The sequence below is a fragment of the Dipodomys ordii genome, unplaced genomic scaffold (assembly GCF_000151885.1).
Source record: "Dipodomys ordii isolate 6190 unplaced genomic scaffold, Dord_2.0 Scaffold78, whole genome shotgun sequence".
Lineage (NCBI taxonomy): Eukaryota > Metazoa > Chordata > Mammalia > Rodentia > Heteromyidae > Dipodomys > Dipodomys ordii.
In genome coordinates this window covers 5,175,701-5,185,938 of record NW_012267294.1, presented here as the reverse complement: position 1 = coordinate 5,185,938, position 10,238 = coordinate 5,175,701, and the positions used below count along the sequence as shown (strand labels likewise).

The 10,238-nt window shown below is 42.4% G+C and overlaps 1 protein-coding gene across 1 annotated transcript in view; it reads left to right on the top strand.

Annotated features, from left to right (window-relative positions):
* Rsbn1 (round spermatid basic protein 1) overlaps positions 1-5,754 on the top strand; it is a 33,048-nt gene extending 27,294 nt beyond the window's left edge. The window contains exons 4-7 of the mRNA XM_013024620.1: positions 1,466-1,494; positions 1,897-2,064; positions 3,956-4,064; positions 4,642-5,754. Coding sequence (XP_012880074.1) covers positions 1,466-1,494; positions 1,897-2,064; positions 3,956-4,064; positions 4,642-5,115 — 780 coding nt within the window. The 3' untranslated portion in view covers positions 5,116-5,754. The remainder of the gene's footprint in view (positions 1-1,465; positions 1,495-1,896; positions 2,065-3,955; positions 4,065-4,641) is intronic.
* The last annotated feature ends 4,484 nt before the right edge of the window (positions 5,755-10,238 follow it).

The following is a 10,238-nucleotide window of genomic DNA, read 5'->3' as shown; positions in this document are numbered from 1 at the left end:
GCATTCTGTTCTTTAGTGATCTGTTTATGTTTTTTATTGCTTGATAAATTTTGAGCTCCTTGGAGACAGAGGGACTGTTTCACTCATCTTTGTGCTCATGACGCGTACGTAGTGTAACCAGTATTGGGCTTCATTAGTTCTTATTGCACTGACATATTTTGTCTGTTGTACACATAAATATAGATTAACTTACTCTAGTATATTGAAAAATCTAATTTTAATGAGATGGAAATGATTTATCCGCATGGGCTATGGAAATTGCAATTCAAAGCCAGAGCACCAGCCCCAAAGTGAGGTTTCATGGACTAGTGTGAGAACTTTCTAACTTAGAACTCACAGGTAGATGTTATTTGAGCTCAACACAGAGTAACCCTAGCAACTTAAGGTGATATCTGGGAATACTCTGTGGAAATCATACGTTTTTGTCTGGCGGGGGGAGTGGGGGGGGGTAATGAGCAGGTAACGCGGTAAACATCAGATAGCTATAGTCAGATGGTAGACTTGCTGTGCCCAGAACATGCAGAATGTTTTTGGATTATAAGCAAAAAATATTGACACAACGGGCGCTGGTGGCTCACGCCTGTAATCCTAGCTACTCAGGAGGCTGAGATCTGAGGATCGCGGTTCAAAGCCAGCCCGGGGAGGAGAGACCATGAGACTCCTATCTCCAATAAACCACCAGAAAACCGGAAGTGGCGCTGTAGCTCAAGTGGTAGAGCGCTCGCCTTGAGCTGAAGAGCTGAGGGACAGCGCCCAGGCCCAGAGTTCAAGCCCCATGACCGACAAAAAAAAAAAAAAAAATATTGACACAAAGTGCTTAGTAAAGTAAAATGTTATCTAATCTATCAAGAGGTCTGGATGGTATGGCTCAAAGAACCAGGCCGTTTCCTTCTCTCCGCTTTATCAACCCTGTGCCTTGCCCCTGCCCCGCCCCCGCTACCTGTATGCTTACTCAGGTTATAGCATTTGAAGCATCACATCTGTTTCTGGTTGCATCTAATAGAAGAAAAAGACTTTGCTTTACTCTGTCTAAAGAGCTGGGAAACCTCCCACAAGACTCGGCAGATCTCCTTTCATACGCTCAAACAGAATCAGTTCATTCCCTGCCTAAAATAGCTACTGCAAGGGAAATGAGCTTGCTGTAACTTGACAGGAGCCATCCAGATTCATGTCTGGAGCCTGTGAGGAGATGACATAGAGGGCAGCATCAGATGCCTAGTGAGACACAGTTGAGTGAGCGAAGGGTCAGAAAGGATGCCCAGCCACAGCTGTGCTGACTCTTCTTTTCTACATCCAAGAATGGCAGGCTACTGGTTTTCTTGAAAAATGTCACCTGATTTCCCCTTTTCTCAGCATCACTTCCTTTCTGCCCTGTTTTGATAGCTAGTTTTTTTGGCTGAGGCTTGTTCAAGTCTGTTGGGCAGGTCTGTTGCCCTTTTGGCTGTCAGTTCCTTGCATATTCTAGATTGGTGGCTTCCTCTGCTCTACTTCAGTGTAAAACATTGTAATTTGTCGTATTGTTCCTGCTCATTCACTAATTCACTTGCTTTGTTGTTTCTTCATTCTTTTATGATCCCTTTATAGATGAGAAATATAAAAAAGCAATTAGCTTTTTAACTTTGAACTGTATTTTCTGTTGCCAGACAACTAAACTCTACATTTGACCCTAATCAGAAATTTAGCTTCTACTTTATTATGGTCTACAGGGAAAGGACACCATATTAATCATTATAATAGAGATTGTTGCATGCTAATGATCAAAGTCACGATACCCTGTTTTCAGCCTTCATCTTAACTTAATTTTGTGCTTTGGCAAACTCATTAAGATACATATATATGGTTTTCTTTTGGTCTCTTCTAATTGTTTTTCTTGTTTTACCACCAAATGAACTCTAGATCAATGAATGAAATAAAAAATCTCCAGTACCTACCTCGGACCAGTGAACCCCGTGAAGTCCTCTTTGAAGACAGGACGAGAGCTCATGCTGACCATGTAGGCCAGGGGTTTGATTGGCAGAGTACAGCTGCTGTCGGGGTTTTGAAAGCTGTCCAGTTTGGTGAATGGTGAGTGAATGGAACTCAATTGCAAGGTTCGTTAATGTTGTCTAAGAAAATGTAAACTCTTAAGCTGGGCGCCTGTGGCTCATGCCTGTAATCCTTGCTACTCAGAAGTCTGAGATCTGAGGATCAAGGTTTGAAGCCAGCTTGGGCAGGAAAGTCGGTGACACTCATCTCCGTAAGTACTCAGACCAAGCTAGGAGTGGCACCGTGGCTCAAGTGGTAGAGTCTTGAGCAAAAAGAAGCTCAGGGAAAGAACCCAGGCCCAGAGTTCAAGCCCCAGGATTGGGAAAAGAAAAAAAAAAACGTAAACTTAAAAGATAGGAGACCAGGCTGGAAAGGTGGCACCATGGTAGAGCACTTGCCTTGCATGCATGAGGCCCTGGATTCTATTCCTCAGCACCACATAAGCAGAAAAAGCCAGAAGTGGCGCTGTGGCTCAAGCAGTGGAGCCTTGAGCTGAAGAGTTGAGGGACAGCGTCCAAGCCCATGACCAAAAAAAAAAAAAAGATAGGAGACCCATTTAAGCTTGTAGTAAAATACAAGTGTACACACTTGAAAAATGTGTGTTCATATTTATTATAATCACATTGTTGTGAAAGATACCTAAAAACTTTTTTTAATCTGACAAACCTAAACCCTTTGTCCCAAAAACTCATCACTTCCTCACTCACAGCTAGGCTCTGGGAACTATTGTTCTACTTTTTTTCTGTTACCTTACCTAAGTGGAGGCATCGTATTTTATCTTTTGTGACTGGCTTTTTTTTTTTTTTTTTACAATGTCCTCATGGTTTATCCATGCTGAAGCAAGTATGAGAGTCTCCTTCCTTTTTTTTTTTTGGTTGATTGTGGGGCTTGAACTCAGGGCCTGGGCACTGTGCCTGAGCTTTTTCTGCTCAAGGTTAGCATTCTACCACTATGACCTACAGTGCTGCTTCCGTTTATCTGGTGGTTAATTGGAGATAAGAGTGTCACAGACTTTCCTGCCTGGGCTGGCTTCAAACCATTATCCTCAGATGGTAGGATTACAGGACGAGAACCACCAGCGCCTAGCTTCTTTTTGTTTGTTTTTTAATTGTTGTTAAAAAGGTTATATATAGAGGAGTTAGAGTTTACATGTCAGGTAATGAGTACATTTCTCTTTGGACCATGTCCCCCATCCCTCTCTCTCCTATAAATCTCCTTCCTTTTTAAGGAGTGTAATCTATTCTGGCCCCCCACCTCCCGACCCTTCCACACAGACATTCACTCTTTGCTAAACTATTAATGGATATTTGAATTGCTTCTACCTTTTGGCTATTTGGCTATGAAAATAGGTATGCAAATATCTTTTCATGTGCTGGCTTTCATTTCCTTGGAGAATTGCTGGATCATATGGCAATTCAGTTTTTAATGTTTTGAGGAACTGCCAGACTGTTTCCCAAAGTGGCTGCAGTATTTTTACATTCAGTTAGAGTCTTAATTTTCACAAAGCTCAGTAAATAGAGCTTCAGACTGATGAGCACTGCACGTGCATCTTGCTTAGAGTGAAAGCATTCTTTCTGTTTGATATGTGGTCTCACTAGGCAGCCTGGGCTGGCATTGAACTCAAGATCTTCCTCCATCCTCTAAAAGCTGGTATTATGTTGCCCCTCCTCTCTCCTTAGCAAACTGTTCTTTTAAGCATTATTGTTTTAATGTTGCAACAACTAAGCTGATTTTATGTTTTTATTTTAAATGCCTTGGTTTGTTCTTATTTTTAAAAAATGGAAGTAGCAAATATATACTTAGTCCTAACAAGAAAATACTTTTTCTTTATTTTTGCTAGTAGTTGCATGTCTAAGAACTGGAAACTGAAAGTTGTCACTATTGTTCTTTGTGAATGTTTGTCCCTGAGACTTAATTTTGTTAATATTAGGAGTGGCCAGCCTCGCATAACCAAAGATGTGGTTTGCTTCCATGCTGAGGATTTTGCTGATGTTGTTCAGAGACTTCAGCTAGACCTTCACGAGCCTCCAGTTTCACAGGTAATGATGATCCTTTTCTTATTTCCCTTCAAAGAAGACTTTAGGAATAAGTATACCTGTTTACTTTGTGTCTTATCTTACTCTAGATGGGCAGAGTAGTGAATTTAATACTTATTCAGTTATCTGTATGTTAAAGAAAGGTGTTGGACACCTTCAAACAGCGCTTTTTCAGTGGAGTGCTTGGACTCTGGCTGTCTCTGGGATATCCGGTGGGCCTGGGGTGGCTGGAGTGTCCAGGCATATTGTTTCTGGCCATGAACAGTCTCAGCATGAAGCTTCTTGTCCGGCAGGCCCTGAGAAGGGCCCTGAGACACTAGACAGGGTGGTACAGTGTTGCTTCTACATGGCAAGGACTTTCCGATACTAACAGGAGTGCTTCCTGAGGTCACTGGCCCATCCTGGGCTACCAGACAGGTAGTGAGGCTGGAGGAAAAGTGTTTACAGAAAGAACATTTTATAAGTTTAATATTGCTTAACTTTAAGCTGATAGTTGTTATAACACATTTTATCTATACTACTGTTTTCCTGCAGTAATTGCCTGTTTAAAAGTCTTACGCAAGTCTTTGATCTTCTTTAGTGTGTGCAGTGGGTGGATGAAGCTAAACTAAACCAAATGAGGCGGGAAGGCATTCGGTATGCTAGAATCCAGCTGTGCGACAATGACATCTACTTCATCCCTAGAAATGTTATTCACCAGTTTAAAACAGTGTCTGCAGTGTGCAGCCTCGCCTGGCACATACGGCTCAAACAGTACCACCCTGCTGTGGAAGCCACACAGAGCACCGAGAGCAAGTCTCACGTGGACAGCGGCTTTACCGGAAAGAGAGAGTTAGACGTTGACTCCCAATGCATGAGGGTAAAAGCGGAAGCTGAGGACAAGTGCCCAGAGACTAGGCTTTTGACAGCTGCATCGCTGCCCTTCTCAACCCCAGCAGAGCTCCACCCACCACAGGCTCCAAAGACAAGGCCTGTGCCCATTTTCAAGGTGGAAAGTAGACTGGACTCTGACCAGCAACACAATCCGCAGGAACACTCAAGCACTCCTGTCTGATATGTACATACTCAAACACATTTTTTAACTTTTTTAAATTTTGATGTGAAGTTATAGTTTTATAACTGGCTTACGTTAAGTTTTATTGGAGAAATCTTGCTTATAATTCTATAAAGAGAAATGACATTCCACAAATGTCAGGCATATCTTTTTTACACAGATTATGCAGAGTTTAGAGTTGTATCTTATCCCGTTAGTACAGTCTGTAATAGTGGGTCTGCTGCTATGTTCTGTTGTAAGGTGTGAGGTAACAATTCAATCTCTTCAAAACAAGAATTTTCTCTAATAACAGATTCTTATTTGATAATTATTTACTTCCCTTATCTTGCCTTGCCTCTGCCATATTTGCTGTTTTTCTTTTTTAAATGTAAATCAGATTTGTGGTTTAGTACTGTGTCTTCAGGGCACAAAATCAGTTTCCACAGTAAAAATGGCATGGGTTGCAGGACAGAGGTCCTGCAACTGTGTATGTGGGCAAGTAAGTTATTTATCCAGCTGTAAAGAACAGGTTTCTAAGCAAATTCAGTGGCTCTCTGGCTTCTTAACAAAAGAGGAAGCACAGCATTTTCTGACTGTCTTTTTTGTAACTGTTATTTAAAGCCCAGTGGATATTTCAATTAAAAAATGTAAAGAAGAATAGTCCTTGGTCATTCATTATGCAATGATTCATTCTTTTCCAGAGTAATGGTCTCTGTAGAAGACGAGGTGGTCAAGGGAGACGGTGTCGATGTGTCATTCATGCCCGCACCATCCATTTGGTTTCTAAACTTACCACAAGACCGTTCTTTCTGATAAAGCTACCATACTGGGATAGCAAACTGGTTGTGACTTGATGTCAGCCTCTTTGTAAGTGTCTAGTTAGGAGACCCCTCACAGCTTCACCTGGAGAATAACTGGGCTTCTTTACTGTTTTGCTAATTTGTAATAGAGAACAGGCACTAGGCTTTATGCTAGAGTTGCAGGAAGATTAAAGCCCATTGCCTCAGTATTATTATTTCTTCTTTTCTTTTTCTTTCTTCCTTCTCCATTCTCTTCCCTTCTCCCCCTTACTCTCCCCTTCTGCTCCCTTTTGCCCCCTCCCCCTCCTCTTTCCTCCCTCCTCCTGTGTCCCTACTCCCTCCTCTTTACTTCCTCTTCCTTCTTCCCTTCTTGTCCTTCCTTCTTTTTATTCTGTTTTCATATAGGCACAGTTCATATAGCTAGTGTGGTATCAACTTTCTGTTAATTGAGGATGCTAGTGTGTTATCTTGTTCTTTCTCTTAATGATACTGTGTCCTTTTTGTTTCTTAAAGGAAGAGTACTCCCCACACCTAAGACCAGATTTTCATATCTACCTGGTTACAGTGCAATTTGATCCCCCCCTAGTCAGATTTGAAATATTTGCATTAACATAGGCAAAAAAAAGATGCTGCTTCATATGTCAGTCAACATGAACACTTTGCTGCATCTTTTGAACTATCAAATATGAATTTTCTCTAACATATTCTGAAATAGGTTAATCTTATATAAATATTACTTTGTGCAATATTGTTGTGTAGTTAAATGCATATTAGCAAAGTTTAGAGGTCACTGTGTAAACCAATAGAAAAGTAACCATCAGCAAATACTACGGTGATTAGTTAGAATCTGTATTATTCCTTATATATATAAATATGTATATGTATATGTAATCTTTGTTACAAAGGATGAAGAAAAATAGACACATTTCAATGTAAACCATTTTATGAATTGGAAGTGATGTTGGTTTTAGTTATCTTTGTAAATAAGGTAATTAGAATGGTATGAATGGTTATGTGATTATTACAAAGGTGTTTTTAAATCCTGTGTATAAATTCTAGGGTAAATTCTAGTTTATCAAGACTAGTTTTTAAGGGTTTTTGAGGGTATTTTTTTTGTCGTTGTTGTTATTTTGTGGGAAGGGGTTTATCACAAAGTGTGTGGGTTTGGGTAATTTCTTATTTTTTACTTTTCTGTCCGGAAGAATTTCATAGAGCTTTACCAGGCTGTTGCAAAGTAAAATTCTTCTCAGGCAACATTAACTTTTAAAAATAATCATGAAGAATAAGGCTGTTAAAGCAAAAAGTTTTCATTCTTGTTTTTCTTGTCTTCCAAGATCCAATTCCCCCTCCCAGTTACCACCCAGCAGACGCTGTCCGTGTCTCAGCTGGTCACTTCTAATGAACTAGGAGGCCGTCCCCTGACAGCCAGCACTGTGTATAATCGCTCAGGAACCAGTGGGTCTGCAGAAACACAGTCAAAAGAAGCAAATCCCATTTTCCTTTTATAACACTACCCTCACAAACACACGAAAAGAATATAAGAAATGCTTAAAATCATGTACTAATAAATTGATTGTATGTTAGACTTGTGATAGAATGGAGAGAAACATTTAGCTAGTAGTGTATCTGGGGGCTGACTGAGCGTCCCATGTGAGTGTTAGATTTTGATAGCATGCTTTGAAGACTGATGAATATAAATGCAGAAGTTTTGAGTTTCTGACTGCTCTCAAAGCTATATCCTAGTTTAGTGATAATAAATGACTGCAATTTTTCTAAATCATTAAATTGGTTATTTGGTTTGATGGAGCAAGGCGTGGAGCAGTCTGGCGTCTTCTGACTTGTAATGTGGTGACGGCAGTGACAGACGCTGCTCTTCCTTTTTGGTATACTATCTATCTGTCGTGCCAATTCCTGAGGTTACTTGCAGAACGTTGCTATAAGTTTTAGTACTTTGTGGAGCAGAGGGATAATTTTAAAATGTGCATATGGAAAGGACTTAATATTCCTAACAGTAAATAGAATGATTTTATGGTAACTACTAAAAAGGAAATGTCTTCCCTCCCACCCAGGAAGCCGTTCTATAATTACCAAGATAATGCGAGGATTCTAAGAGGCATCCCAAATTCATAAAGCAATAATAATAAAAACCTACATTTTGTTTCCCTCCTCCAAAGTCTTAACAATTTAAAGATGGAATTCCTAGGCTTAATTTATTAACTAAATTTTCTTTGTGTATTGTTTTTAGTTGAGGACTTGAAAAATCTCCTTCCCTTCAAAGACTATCAACTGACTAGTATTTCAAGCTCTTATATGGGGAAAAGGAGCTTAATAAATAAAACTCTTTACTAGACCTTAGAAAAAGATGTCGAATCAGTGTTAATAAAGGTCACATTTAATGACGAGAAACTTGCTGCCTTTCTCTATATAAATATTGTCTAGAGAGAAAGTGAATATAGGAACAAGACTCCAAAAATCCATGAAAATATATTCTTGGTGAATATATTCATGATCATCAACATTAGCCAGTTATCTTTCCATCTTTAACATTGTATATCTGTAGGGTAATTGAGTCTTCATGTATTCCATCATTACTACTGGGTTTAAAAGGACTTCAGTCTCACACACAAAGGTTCATGGTTGTGCCAAGTGTCACGTTTTTAAAACAGGTTGTGGCTGTATTTATTGGTCATGCAAGTAGAGGAAATGACAATACAAACTTTTTTTTTAAGTGCAAAAAGGATTTATCCTCATCTTGTTGCTCTAGAAGCAAGTCTCTTTCTCCATCGGTGTCTGGGCCTTCCATTTCCTCATGCATTTTAAGGTCGATGTGCGCATGTAGAGACCCCTGTCTCTTATTAAGATATAGCACTTTTCAAATCTCTCTAAAAAAAAAACTTACATACTACTATCACCTGTTGTAAATTTTTCATGTAATAGTGTTTTTTTTTGTGACTAACCTTCATTTTGATTGGCAGCTAAGACTCCCTCCCTTCCCTTCCCCTCCCCCTCTCGTGGCTTTAATTTATCTAAGAGTTTTTTGCATATAGATGAAATGTATAATTTGCCTGGCAGACTATTTGCGTTGTGTGGCCTTAGTTTATTGACATTAACAGGTGTTTTAAAAGGTTTTTAAGGAATAGTCTTAAATCTGAATTTGTGTGAATAATCCTTTTAACACTGCTTTTTTGTAGTTGTCTAAGTGTGTAAAATTGTTAAGCTATTTCTTTGTAAAATAGGACAATGGAATGCATAGAGGTTTTTTTTCCTGTAAAGTATTTTTTTAATAAACAAAGTCTGATTTGTCCTCTACTTCTGTGTGACCACAGAACGAGCAGCACGTGTTAGTTCACCGCCGGACCTCATTAGCCTCTGACCCCCTCCTCCTCTCTGCCGGGTTTAAATGTTCCTAAGGAGATCTTGCCCTGGCCTTCTCGTGGGTGTGTGGCCGTGATGTCCGGCTGGTTAAACGCGTGGTGCCAGCCGACCTGGAGCACTTCCCTCTGGTTGATACTGTGGCGTCCGTGCTGTGGCCCAGTTGAGTCGAGACCTTTAGAGTAAGGGCCGGGCTGCTCCCTTGGGTGAGGGTGAGGAGGGAGTGTGAACCGTACTGGGGAGGCAGCCGGTGGGAGCGTCAAGTGAGGGTCTTCCAGCCACCTGCGGGCTAAGCAGCAAGTACAGTGCTCCTCCTGTTGGTGTGAGCTTGTCATCTGCCGTTGGTGTCACCTGCCGTTGGTGTCACCTGTGCGCGGAGGCCGTGGCCCTGGCCTCTAATCCCACACAGCGAGTCGGGCGGTCCCCGTCGTGCGGGCCGCGGTGGAGTCGGGTGGCCCCGTTCAGCCCGGCCCAGTGGTTGGAGCCCAGCCCGAGCCGCGGCTCTGTACGGGGATGGCGTCGGGTTTCCTGCCGGGCCTCGGCCTCAGGAGCCCCGAGTTGCTGGCTCCGGCGTGCCCTCCTCCCGGACCCGAACGCCAAGCACGGGAGCCGCGCCGGGCAGCCGCGGGACGAAGGGAAGGAACCTAAGAGACCCGGAGCCCCCAGGCCAGCGATCAGGCCTGGGACGGCCTCCTGCCGCTGCTGGCGGCGGGGCGGGGCTAGAGGCGGTGCAGACACGCGCGGGGCGGGGTCTTGTGTGGGCAGGGGCGGGGCCAAAGCGGTTGTGGGCAGGGCAGGGGGGCGGAGGGAGCGGCGCATCCGGGGCGGGGCCTGGTGGGAGGGGGGGCTGCGCATCCGGGGCGGGGCCTGGTGGATGCGGGTGGTATTGCCGAGGGGCGGAGCCACCTCTGCGGACAAAGCGGGAAGCGGAAGGCGGTTGTCACCCAGCTCTCGGCCGGCCGGGTCGCTTCC